This window comes from Dermacentor silvarum, chromosome 7 (assembly GCF_013339745.2).
Source record: "Dermacentor silvarum isolate Dsil-2018 chromosome 7, BIME_Dsil_1.4, whole genome shotgun sequence".
Taxonomy (NCBI): domain Eukaryota; kingdom Metazoa; phylum Arthropoda; class Arachnida; order Ixodida; family Ixodidae; genus Dermacentor; species Dermacentor silvarum.
The window spans coordinates 38,000,342-38,025,136 of record NC_051160.1 but is presented as its reverse complement, the minus strand read 5'-3'; the positions used below and the strand labels follow the sequence as shown (position 1 = coordinate 38,025,136).

Sequence of the window (24,795 nt, the reverse complement as noted above, 5' to 3'; positions counted from 1 at the left end):
TAAAAGTTCATCTGGTAATAGTTTACTGGGTATGAAAAGTTGCAGCCCACTAAAATTTGTAAATGCCACTATGGGAGTTCAATGTAGATGGGCAAACCAACTGTACAATAAAACTTTCAGGTGAGGCAGCTACTGTTGGAGTGACGAACGCGGGCATGAGCTTGTGGGAATTCCAGTAGCACCTAGTGGTGAGTATGCTTCTGAACCATCGCCAGCATCAGTTTCGATGACTCCACTAGCTGCGATGGCTTTCGCCCAGCTTTTGGTGGTAACTACACCAATACATCTGAGTGTCGCCGTCTGCGGTACGGTCTACGAAAGATTGCAAGAGCTGAAAGACGACAACATATAGGCTGGACGAGATTGGAACTGGACAGGAACCTACCCAATAATTCATACTACCTGGCCTACTTTCCGCTGCAAAACAGTAGCCCCAGTCTAGCTAACAGAATCGCACTTACAAAATGTCGTACCACTTTGGCACCGCCACCATAGCTATAAACACCAAGAAAGCACTCCATAAATTTACTTACTGCGGTGCTCCGCAATAATTTAAATTTTCAGTAATAGATTAAAATCTATTATGCTTTTCCACAACTGAGAGACGATGTCGCCATTATTCTGGTGGGTTATTGAAAGGGTTTATCTATACAGCGTCACGGAATTTCGCGGGCGCAGCAGAATTAATATACCACTGTCATAAGGATAGCTTGTTTTGGGAGTACTCGTGAATAGAATCGTGACTTTCCTAATTGATATTCCTGATTTACCACAAATGCCAAGTGCCGCTGAACCTAACAACGACAATGACTAACGCTTGTATGAGTGATGACAATTGTCTGCGTCGAAACGTTAGTACAGATAAGAATTGACTGGATCTAGCAGTAAATTGATTAGAATGATTATTCGCAGGCGGAAACGGCTTTTGCTGGTTCGGCGGGTGGAGCAACTCCCACTGTTGTGATTGTACCAACACCAAATGGTAAGTGCTTTTGATTATGTATGTAGTTTCTTAGGGCCCCCAAATACAGCGACGATATCTTTTTTGCTCTGCTGACGTTCCTGTAACTGGCACAATGCATTGCCAACCTCCTCGAAGAGCATAAAAATTCCGAGTCTTGCTCTGTTTTGAAGCGAATATTTCACTTAGGTGCGTTGAAGCACTATCGCCTACTAACTTTCCCCTTGTCTAGCGGTGCAGTGCTTCACGCGTTCATGCCACTCCGTGAATCAGCCATGAAAATGTTTCTGGGCCGAATAGAGCACCCTTTTTCTTTTGGAGCTGGTGCTAGTTTGAGATAGTATGGTCATTTTATAGTCCAAATGTTTCTTACATCGCCCCAAGAGTAGTCCCAATAGACCAAAACACTATAGGTTCAGGCAAGGAATCCCAAATCGTCTGAATATTCTGTTATATTCACCATATGACGTTGTCAGCGCTATTATTAAATAATATAACAAAATACACTAAAAGCTGGCTATCTTGCACATTTACTTTCTTGTAGCAATGTGTAAGCCGAAATTTCTCTAGATCTAGCGGGAAAGCGCCTCCATCGATTTCAATGCAGGTGGGACTATCCCCACAGTCACCACAGGCGCGGCCAGTCCAGTTGTATGGGTTACGCCAACACTGAGCGGTACGTGATTTTTACTATTACTGATTTCAAGCATAATGCCTCGCCTACTCTACATTATCTTCTCCCAGTTTTTCTACAGCTGCCATAAATATATAGATTCACTTATTATTACAGAATGTTGCTGCTGCACTGCGCGTTGTGATATGACTGTATATTCAGTCACACACATACAAGTGTTTCAGCATAATTAGTTCTATCTCCAAGATAATGTGCATTTCTTTGTCAGAATAGTTGTTTTTTTACATGCAAGTTAGCAGCAAGAACAATAAAAAGCAGCTGTGATAAATAAGCCGGCGCAGTATTTGTCGGTGATAGAAATTTAACTTTTCCGCTCTAGTCTAGTGCCTTTTATCACGCGACTCAAAACTATTGCAGACTGACACCATCCTAGCGTAGCCGTTTATTTATCTTTTGACTGGAGGAAAGACCAAAGTGGTTGTAACGCTTCGTGGCCACCCCTGCTGTCGCAAAACAAAATAAAAAGTAAAATATTTGTATGTGGCTCTTAGCCAACGGTACTGGTATTCAGCTACCACAAGGATTATCAGGCTTGTCGGTACCACGCCTGATTGAACGAGACATTCCAAAAGGAATTGCTTTTGAATATGGCTAAGTGAACTGAAGGATGCTTTTTATTGTGCTGTCTCGCAGCAGTATTTATCAGAACAAAATATGTTTTCTATGAATGTAAGCAAACAGTGCGTGGAATAGAGGGGCTTTATGCTATCATTTGTCCTATCATTTGTGCCCATCAGACAAGAAATAATACAACTCCATTTGAGTTAGGGGATACCTACAGGTATATTGAACAAATGTATGCGTGAGTGAGCGAGTGAAATAACTTTTATTACAGGTCCGGCGAGGACGCGAACTCGTCGCGCACCCGGCTAGTCCCACGTCGGGACCGGCAGGTCTAGCCCACCAGCCCGGTCGCGGGCACACCGGACAGCCAGGATTTGCTTGTCTAGAGCGTGGCTACGCAGAAGCGAGTCCCACTCATCCTTGCTGAACTTCGGGTATCTCGACCCGCACTCCCAGAGCATGTGTGCTAGAGTGGAGGTCTGCCCACAGGATGGGCAGGCGTCGTCGTGATATACGTTAGGGTAAACTTCGTGCAGAACGGCCAGACACGGATATGTGCCGGTCTGTAAAAGTCTAAGCGAAACAGCTTGCGCCCTATTCAATTTGGGGTGAGGGGGTGGAAAGACCCTTCTGGACATGTAGAAAAATTTTGTCACCTCGTTGTGAGTAGCGGGAGCATCCCTGTGGCCGTAGGGGGGAGGGGTGTCGGCTCTCCTTACAGAGGAAGCGCGGTCGGTGAGGTCGCGCGCAGCCTCGTGAGCAGATTCATTGAGGTTCGGGGGAGCACCCTCGACCGACCCTACGTGAGCGGGAAACCAGTGAATCGAATGATGCGTGAGAGCATCCAGATTGGAGACGCTAAGAAGACGAGCAGCCTGCTCGGCGATGCGACCCTTCTGAAAAGCCCTAACTGCCGTTTTGGAATCGCTGTAGATCTCAGACCCACGACCGTCTAGCAGGGCGAGGGCGATGGCGGCTTGCTCGGCGACTTCGGGGTCGGAAGTGCGAATTGAAGCGCTATTGGAAAGCTTGCCGCTGGAGTCGATCACGACGACGGCAAAGGTCTTTCCATCGCTGTACTCCGCGGCGTCGACGAAGCGTGCTCTGATGCCTTGTTGATAGATCTGTTTCAGAATTGCTACTGCTCTCGCCTTGCGTCTGCCCTCGTTGTGGACGGGATGGACGTTTCGAGGCACGGGGGCCACTTCGAACTTGTCTCGAATGCACCTAGGGATCGGGGTACTGACCCTCGAAGATACCACAGGAGGGTAACCCAGCTCTTCGAGGATGCGTTTACCTGCCGCTGTGGTGGTCAGGCGAGCGAGTTGCGCGCGTTCTTGGGCTTCGGCAATCTCCTCGGCGGTGTTGTGTACCCCCAGCTTGAGGAGATCTTCGGTATGGGTCCTAATGGGTAGCCCGAGAGCCCTTTTGACTACTTTGCGGATGAGAGCATTGAGCTTGTCTCGCTCCGCTCTGAGCCAGTTGTGCATAGAAATCGTGTACGTGAAGTGGCATAATACGGAGGCGTTGATAAGGGTGAGGAGATTGGCTTCCTTCATGCCTCTGTGTCTGTTTGCGATTCTGCGAACGAGGCGGAAGGCGTTGTCCGTCTTTGCGATGATCTTGCGGAGAGCCGTTCCGTTCCCGCCGTTGAATTCGACAAACATGCCCCGGACCCGAATGACGTCGACCCTGGGTATCACCCCTCCATCACAAGTGTGAAGACAGATGTTGCTTTCGGAGACTGGCTTCCAATCGGTCGGTCTTCTTCCCTTCTCTTTTCTGTAAAGCAGAAGCTCCGACTTGGCGGGGGAGCACCGAAGTCCGGTGGGGCGGAGATACTCCTCGATCACGTCGATCGCCTCCTGCATGGCTTCTTCGACTCTGCCCTCGCATCCCCCGGCGCACCAGATGGTAATGTCGTCGGCGTAGATGGTGTGCTTGACGTCCTCAACGCATGCCAACCTCTCGGAAAGACCAATCATACAGATGTTAAATAGTGTGGGGGAGATTACGGCGCCCTGAGGAGTGCCCCGTGCTCCGAGGGGCACATCTTCGGAGCGGAAGTCTCCAATGCGAAGATTGGCCTTCCTTCCGTTAAAGAAGAGCTTACGTAGCTGTGGAATCTGGAACCGAGACCTAGGTCTGAAATGGTCTTGACGATAAAGGCGTGGAGCACGTTGTCGAAAGCCTTCTCGAGGTCCAGACCGAGCAGAGCCTTGACGTCTCTGGAACGGCCGTCCACGATCTGATGCTTGCGTGATAACCTGACCCCTTTTTTTCTATTCATCATGGAAGCCTAGAAGCTCATGCCGTCCCACTGAGGGGCAATCTCACATATCTCGTTACCAACGCTGCAAAAATAACGCTAGCAGTTATCACAATTATGAAGGAATAAATGCGGGCATCAGCGGCAAGTTATTTCCCTTGGAGCATCCGCTGGCGAGGAGATACTGATTGGGCGCGGCTTTCACGAGTTCGTGGCTGTTACGGGGTGAGAATACTTGTGTTCCGTTTAAATTTCCCTCTGTCGCTGGAAAATATTCTGAATGAAAAATTCATGTAAAAATTGTAAATGTAGATGAAAACTATGCTGCCCCCTAAAGTTTTATAAATGCCGCTATGTGAGTCTAGTGTCCACTAGCTCAATCGGGAAACCAACTGTATGATAATCTTTCAGGTGAGGCAGGTACTATGGGAGTGACGAACGCGGGCCATGAGCTTGTGGGAATACCAGAAGCACCCAGTGGTGAGTATGCTTCTTACAATTGCCAGCGTCAATTTTGATGCCTGCATTAGGTTGCGATGGCTTTCGGCGAGCTTGCCGTGGCCACTACAGAAATAAATCTGAGTGTCCCCGTCTCCGTATGTTTTACGAAAAATTTCGAGAGCTGAAAGTCGACAACATAGACTGGCCGGGATCGGCACTAAACAGGAATCTAACCAATAAATCATACTAACCAGGCATATCTATCTATCTATCTATCTATCTATCTATCTATCTATCTATCTATCTATCTATCTATCTATCTATCTATCTATCTATCTATCTATCTATCTATCTATCTATCTATCTATCTATCTATCTATCTATCTATCTATCTATCTATCTATCTATCTATCTATCTATCTATCTATGTATCCGCTTAAGCCGACCCAGTGGGGCTAGTTCAGCCACATGGCATTCTGCTCACAGTGGTGATGCCGCCGTGATTGTTCAGTTTTCATTCCAGCTTCCTGATATGACTCGTCATGCCGTCGATATCAGGTCTTCTACTCCAACAGCGCAGTCCAAGTTGTTTAACAGGTGGGACCACCAGGTGTGTACTAGGGGTCGTGATCCCATTGCGGACGTTGCATAGTTGTCATTCCAGTAGTCATGCGATTCTCGTCTGGCTATAAGCATGACGCCGTTGTCGTCAAAAGTCTTCGTGCATTAATTCACTCACCACCGTCGTGATACGGTCATGGTCGTTCCATTGTCACTATTATAACATCGCCATCCGGTTCTCGTCGTGCCGTCGTTAGCGCCATCATCATCACCCAGTCGTCATCAAACCACTATCGTCACGCTGTCTTTTAACCATCGCCATCAATTCAGTAATGCCATTCTATTGTTGTGATGCTGGCTTCGTCATAACACCTTCGTCCTTCATCGACATCAATCTTTCTTGTTCCATTCTTTTGCCATTAAGTATTTGTAATTCAACCGTGAATATGCTGCAGCTGTCAGGCCGTCATCGTCAGACCGTCGTGATGATGCCGTCCTGCTCGTGGCTTCACTCCAGCTTCGTCACCTGACTATTGTCATGCCATCATCATCCCCTAATTGTCGTCATACGGGCATCATGGTAGAGTTGTCGTCGCGCCATGCCATCACACACTCGTCGTTAATTTATGGTCCACCTACATTTTTCGTGCAATCGGCGTCATGCTTTCGTCGCCAGGCATTTTTTTTTGTCTTAGCTTCGTCGCGATGCCGTCGCTGTCGTTCCATTGTCGACATTCTAACTTCCACATTAGACATTCGTTACGCCTTCGTCATCACACGCTCATCGACATCTCATTTCCCTCATCTCATCATCGACACGCTGTCACCGTTATACATATACCATCTTCATCATTTACGAATCGGCATTCCGTTGCAGTAAAACCGTCGTCGTTATCATCAACGTCATTCCTTCTTCGTCACTGCGTCACTGCATTCGCTTCGTCACTGCGTTGGCTTCATACAGTCGCCGTCATGCAGCCATGCTAATTGGCGACCTTGGCAAGCATGCGCAATGTGCAAAGCGGGACAGTATTGCAGTAGTTAGCATATAACCGAATCAATGAATGTCTATATTACCACTACTCAAGTTAAGAAAGTGGCTGTTTCCACGAATGGCGAAGCATTCATCATGATAGAAAATGTATTGGACAGCTATACCTAGTAAGGTTAGTAGTTTTATCTGCGGCATAACTTATTTACTTACTCACTCAATTACCAAGCGCGGTGTGACCGTGCGCAGAGCCAAACATGAACACATCTCACTTGATGACCGCGAGCACTCGCTGTCAGAAAGAATGTGAGCGTGGTCGCAGCGCCGAGCGAGCGTTCTTGCTGCCTCTTGCTTTGACGTGAAATAGGCGTTGACAACCTAGCGCACAGGAAGCCATCAGCTATCTGGGGTTGGTTGCCCTTCTACCCACCGCGGATTAATTCCAAGATTGGACTTCGAAACTGCTCTATAAGTGTCATCGGCAATTAGGAGATGGTTATGGCTTGTAGGTCGTAGCTGCGTCGGAACTAACCAACCGGCCTGGGTTTTATTCCGGGCAGTTGAGTAAATCATTGAGTATTCTGAGGCATCAAGTAAATCTTAAATTTTCTTTGTTTTATTGTAAAGAAAGAATGAGAGCTTCATCACTGCAATAGGAAAGACGGTTTATCCTATTGATTGATATTCTTATTATTAAAGAACTTAACGAATTGGCTCGTGCTTATTACCTTTTTTAAAATTGAAAAAGGCAGCATTATTGCACCAGTTTTACCATCACCTGATTTGTACCGTTAAAAAGCTGCAATATTGATTCATTTCAATAACTTCTGGCAGAATAGCTTTTCCAAATTGTATATAAACGAAGCACCTAAAGGATTCACAAACCACTTATTTTTCTGTTTACTTTTAAAATTTATTTGGCAAGAAGAAAGAAAGCATTTACAACATATGTCGTTCTTGCCAACAGGAATTACAGGGACTGTGCTAGCGCCACAACCAACTATCGGTTCGACGAACCTGGGAATAAATAATGGTAAGCACTAAAGTGTCTCGCAGAAAACGGCGGCCGAACAACTACAGAACCAAGAAAGAAAAATAATATTTTCTTCGAACTGAACTACCAATGGTTTTCGCATGCGTAAATTTAAATTTAATTGAGACTATAATATTATTTGTTGTAGAGATAGTATTATTATTGTCCCAAGAGGTAGCTGTAATAGCGTAGCAACCATGGTGACGTTTCCAAAAAGTGCACATTATCGATTTTAATTTTTTTATTTAACCAACTATATTTTCTGTTCATTCTAATCAGCGACAACTTGCCGCAGATCATTTCAATAGAAAAAAAAGTACTGCGATGCCTTGAATTTGCATCGACCAGAGCAGCAGACACAGCAGTCAGAATTATAACCCTGGAGCCGTCACTTGTGATGCAGCAATTTTAACATAATGACTAGAGACCAGATTTTTTTGTTCCTTGCGCTCCTATCGCCCCATTTTGATGTATGAGAATGAATTAGAGGTTAAGAATGGCTGTTATAGTGTTTTTATAGTGCCTATAAATGCCTATTTGGCGTTTGTGCCTAAATTCTTATAACTGCGTATAAAGGCCTATTTTCAATATCGGCGCCTATATGAACAGGATTTAGCATCAAGTTTCGCTTTCGAGTGCACTTAGAGACCGTTAATCATGTTACCGGGCGACATTGACTGTTCGGAACCCTATGGGGTTCAACCTAGTAAATTAGTTCAACCAACTCCCGGAAAACAACTGGTAGCAGCATTGAAATGGAACGCGCCGGCCAGCATACGCCGCCGCGCTGATATTGCGCGAGCGGTTGGCGAATGCGAAACCGCGGAGAGCCGTCAGGGGAAAGGAGAGTGAAGAGCAAAAGAAGAAATAAAAATGTGATGTGCACGCGGCTTTTGTTTTGTTTGTAATTTACTTTTTAAGGTGTTCACCGCCGTCGGGCGTTCCTTCTCAGCGTACGAGATCATTCTCAGTGACAAGAGGCACAATTCTGAATCCAAAAATCTGGAGATGGTGGTAGTTTGCTAGTCTTTCCACAATCTTCACAGTAATTCTTAGACTACGTTCCGCGTGCTTTCAAAGCAGATTTATTCAAACATGTGCACTTCAAATGGGTGGAAGTGTATTTGGCAGTGTTGGGACGTCTGGCCTGTACAATTCGGATAATGTCATTGTATATGAGAAAATTGCGAAGAGTTGTATCGAACAGTCCTCATGTAAGAACATGCTAATTTCTTAATAAATCGTAGTCTCTCTTGCATTTGTTATTTGTCTGTTTTTGTGGTGCCTTAATTTAATTGCGTCAGGCAGACATTAAGTATCGTTTTTTAATCAGTATTCTCAGCTTTCAAGTATTCTTTTTCATGCCTGTTTCACTATATGCGACGCTTAATTACAGTGGCCATTGAACATGAATATGAGCAGTGTGCTTACTGAATGAAGCCAATTGATCGTCATTAGTCCAGCAGTTTTATGGGACAATTTCACGGCTATGTTCAACCGTTGGCGCCTTTGTGCCATAATAGACAATAACATTTCTTGTTTTCCTATCGTAGATATAGGCCGCACACGTCGTTGTTTGAAATTATTTGCATTCGTGTAAAAATTTATTGTGCCTATATTTACGACGTTGGAGGCCTAAAACGTTGATTTGCCTGCCTATTTTTGGCGCCTAAAACGCGCTTTTTTAATGCCTAAATATCCGGCCTCTAATGATGACTATGGCTGACGTCATGTGGATATTTGCCCTCATAATTTTATTTACACTGATGTCACCTTCATAGCTCGGCAAAAAGAAAAGAACGGAAGCGCACTTCGGTGGTTTCACCCGCTTTTAAGTCATTTACTGCTGCAGCAGCATTCCCCCAAGATGAATAGCATCATCCTAATTTTGTTTGACTGCTTGTTATTCATATCATCTCGTCAACGTACGACGAAGTAATGAGCAAGGGGCACGTAATACAGATTTGTGTTGGAGGTGAGGGATAGGTTCTATCGAGGAATAGTGCCCTTTAATATTACATAAAAAATAAAATATCATAATATAAAAAGGATAAGAATAGGGTGTGTGAAAGTAAAGAAAGAACGGTGTTGCTTAGATAAGTTAGCAGTCAATTTGTATTTCCTCTGTATTATAATACTTTCTTGCTGCATGTCACAGTAATGCATTTCTGGAGTAACTATTAGGGTGGATTTCTTAGCACTGTCAGATTCACCATATCTGAGTAGGATTTTTTTTTTAAGTTCTAGCAACCGTATAGCTGTATGGTAGCATATGCTCGTAGCTTTTAACGCGACAGCGTTAAGGGCCTCATGTCGCAGAAAATTTGGCGTTGGTGTCGGCGTCGGTGTCGGCGTTAAGCATCGGCGTCTGGCGAAAATAATCACGCCGAACCACATCATTCCGAACGACCCCGACCGGGTGGGTGCTTCGCGTGGCGCAAGGCGTTAGGGAACAAAAATGGATTTCTCAAAGTGAAATCCGTCAGAAAAGTCGTAAAGTACGACTTAACCACAACTTACAGACGTGATAGCGTCGGCTTGTCATTTCAATATACGACAAAAATCCTGTTTTTATAAAGTTATTATTCATTTCCATGTCTGGCACCAACCGCAAATTGAAGCAAACGAGGGGTGAAACAGTGGGGATCAACGGAATAGTTACTTATGTCAATGATTGCACAATCAGTTGTGTAAAGACGAATGTTAGGAGCAAGATTATGGGAATAATCCTTACATAAAAAAGACCCCAGAATTGATTATGTAGATACCTGAGAGGGCACTGGATCAATTGAAGAGTTTGTGCGATTAAAATCACCACGTAGTGAAATTGAGCAAAATGAGCATTCCAATCTAGCAGTTCGGATTGTTGATAACTGTATTTTGATTTTGCAGGCGATGAGAGCGAATAACAGTGTCAATATTATAAAATCAGCGTAATTGGTCGATTCCACAATGATTAGCGCCTTGAACTGCAAAAAAAAAGCGCATTGCTGCTGCGACACCTGCTTAAATCACGGTCGCGGTGGTGGGGGAACTAAGCCTTATTAATTTTTTTTCGCTCTATGGCAATGGGGAGACTGGAAATTATGAGGTACTATGACGGCAACTATAACACGCACCTTCGACAGCTTACGGAATGAACTGACCAACGCAGAGGCAAAACTACTTTCAGGCACTTGTCAGCTGTCGCAGGCAAATAACACAGAAGGAAGCGGCGTCAGAATTTCGCAATTATAATCAAATGTAGACGTATCCAATTTCAGAAATTTTCGCATGTGAAAAGTTTTGTTACTTATGTAAACAAGCGGGAAAAAAACTTCACAGGTTGAAACAAGGCAGAGGAATTGGCAGAATGCTTGTGTGAAAAAAAAAACAAAGTAAATGCTTTGGGAAGTAAATAACTATGGGGGCTCACCTGCATAGTACTCTAAGGAAACTTGCAGACGGACCACACCGGCATTTCGCGAGGAACAGAAGGAGCAAGAAACACGTCCTAGTAGCCGACACGTTGCTTGCTCGTACTCTGTAATACAGATCAAAAGCAATTAAGATGTCATATTTTGTACAGTGCACATCCCTAAAAACCACATCTTCTACTTCCATTTCAGGTGGCAAAGTTCTAGCAGGCAAAGGGGTCCGGTGCTTCTCCCATCCGCCTAATGGTACTTGCCAATCTACCGTTAAGAGGTGGTATTATGACAGCAATACTAACAAATGCGTCCTTCACTATGTTGGAAAATGTAAGGCTCAACCAGCCTTTCTATTATGTCGCCGATGTGCGACAGTATGTATGGGTAAGCAAAACTTCTTTCCTTTATTCAAGTTTATCAATCTTGCTTAAATAAATTATAAAGCAGCACAGTGCACCTAAATAATTTATAATGCCTCTAATTATTCGACTCAGCATTCTTTTACTTTTTTGGCGGTTGTTGTAGCAAATGTATCGTGCTAAGTTCAACGCTCGCACAGAAGTATCTTTGTCACTTCTACGGAGCGACTAGTTTATTCGATTCCTCTGAGCTCTGACAACATATATGTTGAGCAGATGCTTCAATATGGTGCTAGAGAGTGCAATTATCACTGATCAGCTAAAGATTCCGCACAGTTGGCCTGTCATTGCAGATGTTGCGGCTACTCACCCGCACTCACAAAAACCGAGGTTGTAGGCAGGGAACGTCACAAACTACAAAAATTATAGAAGCAATAGCAATAGACGAGAATAAGGAGACGTGTATCAGCTGCAGCTGAGTGCGTATCGCTTTCAGAAAAAGCACGCCGCTATCTGGGCATTTGATTTCATTTTGAGCACACATGCTGATGGTTATCTTCGTCTATTTGATAATGTTTTGTTCTTATTTTCCTTGCCACGCTTATTCCACAGTGCGTTCGCTTACTAAAGCACCACTAAAGAAGCGCGTCTTTGAGCAATAAACCAATAGTTGCACCAGCCCCTGTGTAGGTCCCCATCTTTCAAGTCGATATGAAGGTCTTGTTCCTAGTGCGCTGCCTTGCCGAAATCATGGATCATCAATTAGCCTATCAGTACCTATTAATATGCTAATTTTCTAATACAGGTCATTTCAACAAGTGTTCAGCTTGTACTTTCTATTACCTATCGTTAACCAAGAATTAGTAATCTGATGACCCTGCGTTGTTGTAAACGTTACCGTTATCATTTCCTTCGGTTCTTGCATTAATGTTACAATTTACTACTGGTTCCAGGTATCAAAATTAAAGAGACCGAAAAGATCAACCAGACATGCAGCAATCACCCCTGAATGGAAACTGCTAGACGACATTCAAACTGGCTGCTCAACTGCGTGTTGTCTTATGTGCACTTTCGTTCAATGTAATAAACGATATTTGTGATAGGACGTACATTCATCATAGCAAGTGCAAACACTATTGCCTGTTTGAGCTTCGGCCTTTTTATTATTTTTGTCACATTTCCTACAAGTCACCAAACATCCTTTACAAGATGAAAAACAGAAAAACATTTTCCTTGTAACAAAATAGTGCCGGTATTTGCCCTAGTAATGCACAAAAATATTTCCACATACAATGTGGAACAACTTGTTCACTTTTATTTCTGGCCATTGAAAGCACCTTTCTGAAAAAAAAAATAAACATTCCTTGAGATAAAATGTAAAAAGTATCGTAAATTATCAATCACTATTGCTTTGTTGAACTACCAACAGCTGTCTTTCCTCCCGTATGCTAAAAAATGCAGCTCTGGACTTAGCCTGGAATTTCGCCCGCTTAAATTAGCAGTACTTGTTGTGGTGGCTTAGTTGCGATGGCGTTGCGCTACCTTGTGCGAGATCGCGGGATCAAACACCGGCCTTGGCGGCCACATTTTAATAGCGGTGAAATGCAAGAATGCCCGTGTACCATGCATTGGGTGCACGTTAAAGAAACCAAGGTGGTCAAAAATATTCCAAAGTCCTCCAATACATCGTGCCCGACAATCAGATCACGGTTTGTTACGGTAAAACCCTTCAGAGTTTAATTTTCGATACAGGGTACTATGTGTAATGATGATACGTTGAGCATGGTAGGGTTAAACAAAAGTGCCTTGTTAATAAATTCCATGAACGGAACAACTATACTATCTATCATTGCATTCACTTGAATGTGCTCAGAAAGGATTCGACCTCTGAGCATATTTACTGTTGTAGCATCATGCTACCAGATCATGCACAGGACATCGGCTTTCCGATCCACACAACGCCGCAATTGTTGTTGGAATAGTGCCTGGTGTGACCTCTGAAATGCATCATCAGACGCCGGACACAAAAAACACTGAATAAATTGTGAATTTCTAAAGCTTTATGAATACTTAACGGTTAATGTGCCCGACTTCCAAATGCACATCGCCGCACGTGTGGGAGTTCATATTGGGGCACGTGAGTCATGATTTATTAATTTTTTGCGCAAAATTACGAGGTCACAGGTGACCATGAAAGAAGTGTCTGGATGGTGACGGCTGCACGAACATACGCGCTCATTCGCGTAAGAAAATTCCACCACTTCCACAGTAAAATGTTACAAGGTCGTGATAAAATTATTTCAGGGCCTTCATGAAGCATATGTTTAAGTTGACGCGTATGTTTAAGTTGAGGAGAAAGATGACGAGTTCTGTAAGCAGTTTTTCAAGGATATTGAAAACACAACTCCAAACTTATATAGCTGGTGACATGAATGGGAAGTTTGTAAGCAAACAAAAAAATGAGAGCACTTGAAAGGGCCAGTGTAGAGTCCCGTCTTCAAAGGTTTGAAGTCCCGTTTTCAATGGAAACAGCGATTATCAAAAACGAAAAGTACCCAACCCGGTTGTTTCTTAGAAGACATAGAAGGTATAAAGCAACAACTTCAGTTGATAGAGAAAGAGCACTACAAGGGAGCATTGATTCGAGCGAGAGCTGAAAACTTGTGCACATTTGAAATGCCTAGAAAATGAGCCTTTGGAGTCGATAAAAAGATTCCCAAAATGAAGTAAAAAAATAGAACATAACGGGTCAAGTGTTTTTTCGATATATTAGAAAGCATTCGTTTTCTCGTAGTCACTTTGTCGCTGATCGCTTTAAAAATTACTCCATTTCATTGATGCCAAGATATCTGATATCTGAGCTCTTGGTCGGGCTTTCCAACTGTGGAGGTTGCGACCTTGGCAAATGCTGGTAGCTTCCCCAGGTGCTGTCGACGCAGGACTTGGAAAAGCATTGTTTCGCTCCGTGCTGCCGTAGAAGCTGTTCGGGAGCCTCGAAGGCGTGCTTGTTCACTACACCAACCGACGGCAAACTTCGCAAGTAAAGGGAGCGAAAATCTGCGGCGAATAGATCGGTTTCTGTCCAAACTATGTTCCAGTGTCGTCGTGTGCTGCGTATTTTGTTATATATTGAGTAGTTTGTCTGATGAATGTTCAATTACGTGTACCCAATGAGTACATTGATGAATGACATAGATAAAATATTTTCCATAGCCATTAAATTACCTTTTTTCCTTCCTTTTGTGTTAAATTTCACGCTGTTTGATTAAATATTTCGCTACCGCTAAGCCTCCTCCTAGGCGTATTCCCGTTTTTGTATATTTGTCAAGAGAAATGATACTATACAAGCTTTACTCTGTCACATCTTTCTTTCAATAGCTGCCATCATGCATTAGTTCACCTAGCATGGATAATAAATTAAAATAGATAATTATATGCCATCTTCCCAGTATAAATTTTATTTATTTATTACTCCGAAGTGCTAAAAAGTTGAGTGCTCATAGTGGAAAAAAAGACACCTGTTTTGAATTTCGCGTCATCCTGGCGGCGATACTAATTAGACCTTGCCTGTAAAATGAGTACAGCATGAATGGACAAACATCTAAAGCCGTTTATAAATTAAGGCATGCATGGTTAGTATTGTGTGGTCTAAGGAAACAGTTCACTGAAATTTCATCGCTACTTCTAAGCCTACAAGTTTCGATTAAAACAAGTCGACTGCATATTGGCCAAATCACGACTGCAAAAAAGAAAAAGAAAATGTTCCAGCAATTCCTCCGGCTCTAAACTTATTTATTACGGCTGCCGCACATATTGTCACAAATGCTCACAGCTTAGCGCAAAGCTTCTGGAATTATTTGCAATCTCCCCCACTGTATGCAGCAAAAGAGCAGCACATAGGCGATGACGCGGCGGCATAACGACTCACGCCGCGATGTAACGCAACGCATCAACGGAGAAAGCTCAGTTTCACGATCCTAACTGCTGCAGCGGTAAAATGTAAGACCCGTGAAAGATGTGTAAAAGCAAGAGGAGTTACCATAAAGATAAGGCAGGAGCTGATATATTTTACATTTAGCAGAAGACGTTGAACCACCTGAATAGCTGAATCTACTGAAATCAGCAAAAAGAATCTGGCCAGGTACGCCGATTCCCGGGGAATAATGTTTAGTAAGAAACCGTTACTGCGGCAAATTATCAAGCATCTTGCAAAGAACCGCTGACAACTGCGTCAATCAGGGAACAATAAGAGTGCAAAAACTTTTGGATAAAGTTGCAGTGGTGCCATGTGCTGCTTTGGGCGCAGAAAGAATGGGCCACTACCCATTATTCTATTTCACTAAAATTCCCACGCTGGCTGGAGCCCCCCGCTTGCTCCTCCCGTAGACACCAGTGCCACAGCTCCCGGTAGTAATTATTGTATGAAACCCTGTGGTTTGGGCTTTGGGCGGATGTGTCTGCGCCTGACGGCTTTCTGACAAAATATCGCGGCTCAGGTTCGCTCGCCCACAGGTAGGTGTCGGTAAGCGTACATACTCTGTTGATGTATTCACAACAACTCACCTATTCAAGCCTAGATGGCTTGAATAGGAGAGGTAGGTAGAACGGAAGGACCAACAGAACGGATCAGAAAATGACCCCGGGCACCTAGCCAAAGAATACTACGCGCTGAAAATTCCCGTCTCCATTCCACCCTGCCAACGTGGATGTACAGCGAGGCTGTTGCCGGCGTTACACAAGCGCCACCACCAGAAGGCGTCGTACCGTCGAGATCAATGTAGAGTCCACGACTTCGTTCGCGTCCTTTCCGTTGGTGCTTCGACGCCGCGGTGCACATTCGCCTGTCCATATAAGCTTGCGCAGTAACCGACGTTCATGAAGTCAACGTCGCTGTAATTTTTTGACAGTCTTGCCTTGATGTCGATCATGGTCGCAGCACACTACGCCCAACCGCTGCAACAGACAGAGTGATCCTAACTGCTGCAGCGGTAAAATGTAAGGCCCGTGAAAGATGTGTAAAAGCAAGAGGAGTTACCATAACACACGCCGCGATGTAACGCAACGCATCAACGGAGAAAGCTCAGTTTCACGATCCTAACTGCTGCAGCGGTAAAATGTCACTGGCACATACAATCAAAATGACACATTATGAAAATAAAAGAACACACTAAGGTGGCATGTGAATCTGGCAGGTGTACTGACCTGCCAGTTATTAATGGGCTAGTATGGTAACAACTGCGCTGTGATGTGCCCATTACGGGGCTTTATGAATCTTGTCGACCATTTGCGCAGAAACTGGTCTTCGTTCAGAGTGATCTAGTCTGCGCACGCTTGTTCGTACATGAGCTTACGCAAACGGCGTAGTAGCGGATACATTGCTCTGTTTGGCCGCCCCTGCATTGCCGCTGATCCTCGTTGGCGCCACAAAACAAATGCTCCTATACACCACAAAACAACATGGAATGGTGTTCGCGGTTGCTTATCAAGGACAGATACATAGAGTGCGCACGTTCGTCACGCGCGCACGCAGGTGTGCCGGAGTGCAGCATATATCCTCATTCTAGTAGACCCTCCGCCTGGTGCAAGTGCGTTATTGAACTAATTTAATTTCTCAAAGTAAAGTGCGTCACAAAATTTGTAAAGTACCACTTACACACAACATGCAGACATGATAGTATGGGATTGTAACTCGAACATACGAGAAAACATAATTCTGTTATGCGGAAACTCAAAATTGCAGTAGCTGTGGAGTCGAAGATTTTTCTTAGCCGATGCGAGTTTGTACACGCATGGACGCAGAAAACTTGCCGGGGTAGCCGTTTCAACTTCGCTGTAAAAATTGCCCTTCTCTGCCCTTCGACTTCGAGGCGAAGGTGTTCTGCTCCGGGAAGTGCAGTGGCGGCGGCAAACCTGTTCAAAGCCTGCCCACTCCTACTGAACGGTCGGCGCCCAGGGCTGCAATTCCTTCTTGCGGTGGTTGATAGCGCTGACACGTACACCATGTCTAAGGAAGGTTAAAACTGCACAAAAAACGAAGACAAGCGGAAGGAACACACATTACATCCCGAGCGTAATTTTCACCTTCCTTCAAATCTGAACAAGCCAGCCCGCAAGAACGTTGTACCATGTCTAAGCCAGAACTTCACTCCGTTGCGAGTAACTTCTACAAACGAAGCATCGACATCAGCATTGCCACTAGTGGGGCCTGTGATAGCCGATGAACCGAGATGTGCCACGGCCACTGGCACAACGACACCGGTCCCGACTCGTGAAGGCTTCCCGCCCATGCCCGAAAATTCCCTGCGCCAATGACACTCATTTTAAGGTTTTGGCTTACAGGCACCGAGTTGCAGAAGGAATAAAGCCGAGAAATGGAAAACGAAACGTAAATACCTCCGACTGGAGAACGGGAAATTCAAGCTCAGACAAATACTACGCCTATATATACATTTTAGCCCCCGAAAGCCAGATCTACAGTCCGATTATAGCCAAAAGGCCTAGACATGATACCCACAAAATTGTTGTCCTTTTCAGCCCCTCCTAGCTGACAGGAATGCGGGGCCGCTAGCTGAAACAGGACGTGCTTGTTCGCCTTCCAGTACCAAATGAAGTTAAACCTCGGCAATTAACAAAAATACGCTGCTTGTGATTTCATAAACTGCCCTTGTGGTCCATCACACTTTGAATACATATTGCTAGCGGAATACATATTATGGCCATGCCAAACGACATTTTATTTAAAGAATCATTTAAATATACGTGCAAAATAAAAACACACGTTGCAATTTCGCCAGCATCCACAGTGATAGCAACTTATTAAACTGCTATACCAAGTAAAGGTAGCAGTTTTTTGTGCCGTATAAACTTGTAAACATTCGCTCACTTAATAAATTATCAAGCACGTTGTCACGCGCGCACAGGCCAAACTAAACGCATCGCACTCGATGACTGCTGACGCTCGCTGTGAAAACGCTGGCGTGAAGAGTGGCAGCACCAGCGAGCGAATGGACCTTCGTGCTGCCTCTCGCTTCAACGCGAACTAAGCAGCGTAAACAAAGCACGCACGAAGCTATCAGCCCTTGGTGCACCTAGGCTCTGTAGTCAGCGCAGATAGCTAGCTTCCACATACGGTCCACGCGCACGTGCTCAGCCGTGCCATACGCAGGCCGTCGCCAGAGAACAACGCCCGCGGTGCCTTGCGCGCGATGGAAGACGGCACACTTGCCGTCCCACTTGCGCGCAGCCCTGCCGGCCTCTGCGTCACTGTTGCCCTGCCGGCCATCACGCAGCCAACGTTCTGACACCGGTTGTGTGCGGTCACACAAACAACGCGCACAACTGTTGTCGACGGCGGCGGTGGTTTGCCCACGTTGGCAATTGAACGCGCGCGGCGTTGGTGACGTGTTTATGAAGAACGTGTCAACCTTTGCCGCACACCCTATGGCGGTGTACCGTCACGACCATAATACCATGGGCCCTGTAGTCACTAAATAAATGAAAACCACCGGATCATATATATTTCTCATTCTTTAATAGTTCAAATAAGCAATTACACTATCACATCCTAATAGTCATTATTGGAAATACACAATAGTACAGCTTCGTTGGTCTTCCATCTCCACCCCAATAGAAGGGCTGACAGTTTTTTCTTTCTTTTTGTGACACGGGATAGCACTGGAGGCACTGGTGCTAGCAGCTAGCTGTTTCTCTCTCTCTCGTTCGCTCTCTTTTTATCATTCTCTCGCCCATAGCAAGTAGTGTTACAATCGTCGGCACAATGCAACCAGATGGTTCCCATAAATGGATGATCTGCAAGCGGGAGTGTATAGCGCAGTGGCTATGACGCTAGCCTTCGGGCCGTGGTTACCCGGGTTCGAATGCCGCCTCGCCAAGAAAGTTAATTTTGCTTTCTTTATTTCTCTCACTCTCTGTCTGTCTCTCTTTCTCTCTCTCTCCGCGTCTCGTCTCCTCCTGTGCTCTGTTTTTAATCTCTCCCAGCTCGGTGATGCTGTGCACGACGAGACTAACCTAGCGAGGCCTTACGCAGTTAAAGTATTGTCGGGATTTTCCCCTATGATTGCCATGGCTAGAACGACGACATCTTTAGACCCAACAACTACCACCATGTGTTTACTGACAGACCAAGCTCTCAGTTTCATATCATTCTGACTGGAACAATGGAAGCTCTACTTCTAGCTAGGATCTAACCAAGACAACAGAACATGCGAGGGGAGCGTTCGTTATGCAAATGTCTTGTTGCAATAGTAATGGGATTCTAATATCGAAGGAGACATACTTATTTTCATAGAAATATGTTTTGCCTTGCATTGCTCGACCCACAAAAACTCCGTACGAAAGTGAACCGACTGCAGCAGCAACGGAAAGCGTCACAAAAATAGAATGTTCCTACCCGAACAATACACGCACTGCTGAGCTCTCTCGTGGTTTCCGAACCATTGACACTCGCACCTGCTTCAAGAAACCTTATATGCGCCCGTTGTTTTTGTTCTCCAATGTTGTGGAGCATCTCATATGCCGAACGGACGAAATGTTCGTGATCATATGTGTGACCACTAGACCTCCAGCATTTCATTAAAGCATGTTTTTCTCTCTCTCTAACAAGAGCACCTTCACATAAAGGCGCGAAAAACGAGGAAACACTCAGGTTTCAAACGAACTTTATAAAGCAAACGCTAACAATGAGAATTTTACTGTATATTGCCATGGGATGGTTTCTGGTCTGTATGATTACAGCGGACGGTAAGCGCTATTACGTTTTGATCACGAATTTGTGTTGTATAAAATATCTGTTTTATCCCAAATAATGCATCTAACCTTGCGTTTTAGCGTCTATGCATTGCTTCACTTGAGGCCTTTCCATCGTTTCCAAGAAGAAGCGTTAGCTCGGCAGCACCGGAACGAGTACGCCGGAACGCAGAAACTCCTTTGTTTTTTCGGCAACCACTGTGCCATATTTCATAACGTTTACTGAAAAACAACAATTATAACCTAGTCACTAAAAGAAGCAATATTATGGGGCGTCCTTTTTTTCTTCGATAAATTGTAAGCGTTGCTTCGCTGAAAATAATCAACTGCCAGGTATTGCAAGATGTAACTGACTAAATACTCAAGGCTATCACAATTCTTGAAAATGACCCTGTTTCGTAGATCTTCTAAAGCAAAAAAATTAAATATTGTACACTCCTCTGAAATATACCAATAATTTGTGTCTAGTACATTAGCTCAACTCCCATAGACACTGTACAAATTTCACGTAGGTTGAAAATTCATATCACCTTTGTTCGCTTGGGAAGCTCTAGCAGATGTAGTTTACAGAACGGCCATATTTTTTTGGTGCAGAGTTACGGATTTGTAAAAATTGTTCTTTAATTTTTCCGAATATAACCTAATTTAAGATTTTTCCCCCTTTATTGGCAATTCAAGTGAAACTTTGTCAAAAGTGGTAATTTTTGCTTCTTAAGCTTAGTGGCTAGAATTTACGTTTTTATCTCAAAACACAACACATTTCACTGCAATAGCTCGAGTGGTGTCTGATAAATCATTTCGGCATTTTACATGCATTGGAATAGGGATATCAGAGTTGGCATAAAGCTAGAGCTCCTTCTTGTATTGGTCGTTCTGAACATGCATTTCAACAAATTGCTTTTTTAGAGATTTCACGCATTTACTGCGAATGTTTTACGAGGTGATGCCACTGCATTGCGCCGAGCATGCAGATTGCATGAGGCAGGACTCTGAACCATGCCTTATGCTCACACGACTTACTTGTGTATTTGCTTGTTTTAAAGAGCACTTTCCCGACTATTGAGCTTGTGCTGATTATTGTCATTACATATACATTTCTGCCTCTGTAAGACGAAGCCTACTGACTGGCCTAACTGCATTAACTAATACGTGTATCTTCCTCAAATTTGTACGGCGTTAGTGAGAAATTGATGGTGTGTTCTAGTTAATAAATGAGAAATTATAAAATAAATAAGATCAAATAAAGTACCATGCAGAACGGCGCTAAGTTCAATGCATTTCCGTGTTTTTTGAACAGTAGCTGTGATGATGATGCAAAAGGAAGCGCAAAAGTAATCCATAAAGCCTTAGCTACATTTTCCACCCATAAATCTTGCGACCCAGACATGCTTTGAAAAAAAACTTAGAACAGTGCATTTCTATAGCGAAAAAACCGTCCACACAACATTTCAAGTGGAGCATACATTGAAAATCTATATGCAAGTAACCAAGTTGTGCGCTCAAAAAATGTGTTTTGTTTCATTTCTATTTAATAGTATTGTCCAGAACTAAAGGTACCGCAGAGGAAAATGGCGCAGGGGGCAACTGACAAGAGGATATTCTAGGTTGCACAAAATGTACTCTGACATCTTGTGATTGTTGAAAATCCACTTAGTACACACCAGACTGACCAATTGTGGCTGAAATAAAATATAAGAACACTGGCTGCCACCGTTGTGACCATTCAGTCATGAATTGACTATCAAAATATCTGCCAATACATAATTCAGGGCAAGTGTCACGTGAAAATCTAGTGCCATTTACTTGGTCACCTTGTTACTGTTTCTCACGCACTATACTTCAGAGGCACGCTACTAACGAATTCAAGTGGCAGCACTGTGAGCAAATACCCTTTTTTGCGTGTGGTTTTAGCCAGCGGTAAATAATAAAGCCGGTTTACCGAAACCCCTTCTCTTGTATTCAATTCAGAGGATGACGAATCAGGCGATAAGCCGCAGGATGGATCCTCAGATCAAGAGCATTCGTCTCGGTCGAAGCCAAAAATAATGAACGGTAAGTGCTTACGACCAGTACCATTCGTAGTGTAGCGCTGATCGATGCGATGCATGGCTTCTGCCTCATTGTGTTTCCTGCTGCTAATAAATCAAGGAAGCCTACGAAACTACTCAAAATTCGTTACGTGGGATCAATTATCTTCACACGTCAACGTCGTTTGCAAGAAAAATAGAGGTGTCCCTTCATTGAGTAAAGGAATTAAACATTTCATTTTTTTATTAAAACCTTGCGGCACGTGCTTATAATGAAAAGTTACAAGAAATCATCCAAAAAGTCTAGTTCCGTGTTTCTGCATTTCATAAGGTCTATGTTGATAAAAACAACTGCTGTCAATTACATCAATTAGGGATCAATTAATGTTCATTTAGTCTGATTACGCACGTGGCATAGCGGAGCCTTGTTCTGGTTGCCACCGCTTAGTGACGTAGCAGGGCATAATCGCAGATTTTGTATGCAGCTCATAACTCCTAAACACCCATTGCAAGAAAATTTTGCCCAGCGTAAAAAGCAAAGTTACTGAACCCGAAAATATAGAGCATTCTCTGTGGAATATTTTCCGTCCGGAATGTGAGTGGATGCCTCACGAGATGCACGCGAAAGTAAAAGTTCTAAAACTGAAAATGAAAACGTTACCGCTCTCCGGAATTAACCAATGCCTGGCAACACGCGGCCACTCAGCATGACGTACAATATTGGGTCCCACCCAGGGCTCTCCTACCTGCGGTGCGCTGAGTAATATCTGAGTCAACGCGATAGAGCTTACACCATATCCAATTACCGCCAGCTGCCCCATAGCCTGATCAGGCGCTATTTAAAGAGATTTTATAAAAAATTGACAGGTTTTGGTCTTGTAGCTTAGCCTAAATTGCTTAGGTTATGAGTACCTCTCATTAAAAACCCATCAGGCCAACTTCAAATTTTATTATCGTTTGCTTGTAAGCATACTGATATTTGGATTAGGTAAGCTACACTCTTGTAGCACAAGCTCAATATACCGGGTGTTTCAGCGAACACTTTGAAATATTTTAGAAACTGCCTGCGGCAGATCGCACAGTTCTAGTCCAGAAGCCGGTCTGCTCAAAGAGGCGGACATTACTTGTACTAAAAATTATTATGTCTAATTGTGTTATTCTAAAACTTCGCTAATTAAGCTGTTAACCAACTACCTTAATGCATATATTGTAATTTGCAAACTCTAGTCGGGGAGTTCGCAAGACAGATCCACTTGAAACGAATTCTGAGGATTACACTAGTTTCGAGATATTAATTCCCGCACTCTGCGTATAAATGCATTGGCGTTGCCGTTACTTTTGTGCTTCAGTGCATCAAACGATGTTTCATAAAAAATAAATAAAACGACAGTGCATTTTATCGCACGTTTGACGGGGCATATCTCGTAGCTGGTGTACCTACGTAGTTATTTTCAAGTAGATATGCCTTGCAAGAGGATATGCCTCACCCACCAGAATTTGTAAATTGCAACATGTGCCGTAAGGTGATTAGTTCAAAATATAATTAGTGAATATTTCTTACTTAGTTCGAAGTAATATCCTGCTCTTCGATCAGACCAGCTCATCGACTAGAATTGTGCCATCTGCCACAGACAATTCCTAAAAAATTTTGGAAGTGTTCGCTGAAACACCCTCTATGTATATCGGTTCATGCCTTTTGTGCTCTAAGATTGTACCTCCAGTTTGATAGCGTAGCAGCAGCAGCGATATATTTTATTTGTGACCCAGTGCTTTTAGATTTATTGAGCGTATATGTGAAGTGCTGCAGCAACAATGAAATATGTATTGTCGGTTTATGCCTGTTATTTGTATTGACTATTGTACTTGATTAACAAAAGTTTTGCTTGAATATACGCGTTCTTTGCACTCAACTAGGCGATGAAAATGATGGGGAGACGCGAAGAAGACGGAGGCGCAGGTCGAAGCCAAATAAGGTTTATGGTAAGAACTTCAACAATTCTCTGACAAAATCTGTGGTGCTTCCAGTGAGGAAATAGACCTGGCTGCTTACCTGATTTTAGCAGCCCTAAATACTTCCTCCGTCACGATGTGCGTGTAACACCGTGGTTTCACAGGAAGTCGTCACATCTAGTGATTCGAAAGTTACGCATTTATTGACAGCCGGAGAGCCAACTTATTTACCATGGCTCATGAAACTGCCTTGGCTAGTGTTATAGAATGATGGAGATACGTGAAGGTAAACCTTGCTGATGGGGCTGCTGTAAGGTGGTCATTCGTGTCTTGAAAAAATGATGACGAAGACACCATATCTTCGACTTTTTTACTTCAAAGCTCGTTATCATAACTGTAAAAATCATGCAATAAAAAATGAAATGAAAAAAAAGACAAAAATTTTATTTTGACAGCAGAAATTTTGTGTCAGTGGATCAGAGATTTTATCATTTATATGTTTTTGTTTACGTTCATGCACCCTCTTATTTATTATTAACAGAATTGGCACCCATAGGGTAAAGCGAAAGATCTGTCATCAATACTATGAGTGAAAGAGCTTTGTTTATCTCTTTAGTATCCTCCCTTACCATTTGCGCGAAGCTGCACCAGCCACCCAAATATAGGCAGATAAATTTCGTTTGCGCGAACCAATTGTTCTTAGTTTCTGGATAAGATAAAGCTGCAAAACAGGTGCATCCAAGCATTTCAGTATTTCGCATAACGCAGA

The 24,795-nt window shown here is 43.7% G+C and overlaps 1 protein-coding gene and 1 long non-coding RNA gene across 2 annotated transcripts in view; both read left to right on the top strand.

The window, feature by feature from the left end:
- The window catches only part of LOC125947094 (nascent polypeptide-associated complex subunit alpha, muscle-specific form-like), a 42,365-nt gene extending 29,980 nt beyond the window's left edge, over nucleotides 1-12,385 (top strand). The window contains exons 7-11 of the mRNA XM_049671440.1: nucleotides 1,569-1,637; nucleotides 4,900-4,968; nucleotides 7,449-7,514; nucleotides 11,123-11,308; nucleotides 12,237-12,385. Coding sequence (XP_049527397.1) covers nucleotides 1,569-1,637; nucleotides 4,900-4,968; nucleotides 7,449-7,514; nucleotides 11,123-11,308; nucleotides 12,237-12,292 — 446 coding nt within the window. The 3' untranslated portion in view covers nucleotides 12,293-12,385. The remainder of the gene's footprint in view (nucleotides 1-1,568; nucleotides 1,638-4,899; nucleotides 4,969-7,448; nucleotides 7,515-11,122; nucleotides 11,309-12,236) is intronic.
- A 7,252-nt stretch (nucleotides 12,386-19,637) lies between these two features.
- Nucleotides 19,638-24,056, top strand: LOC125947300 (uncharacterized). Its single transcript, XR_007468169.1, has 3 exons — nucleotides 19,638-20,043; nucleotides 22,018-22,101; nucleotides 23,991-24,056. It is a non-coding gene; the product is annotated as an uncharacterized LOC125947300 (long non-coding RNA).
- The last annotated feature ends 739 nt before the right edge of the window (nucleotides 24,057-24,795 follow it).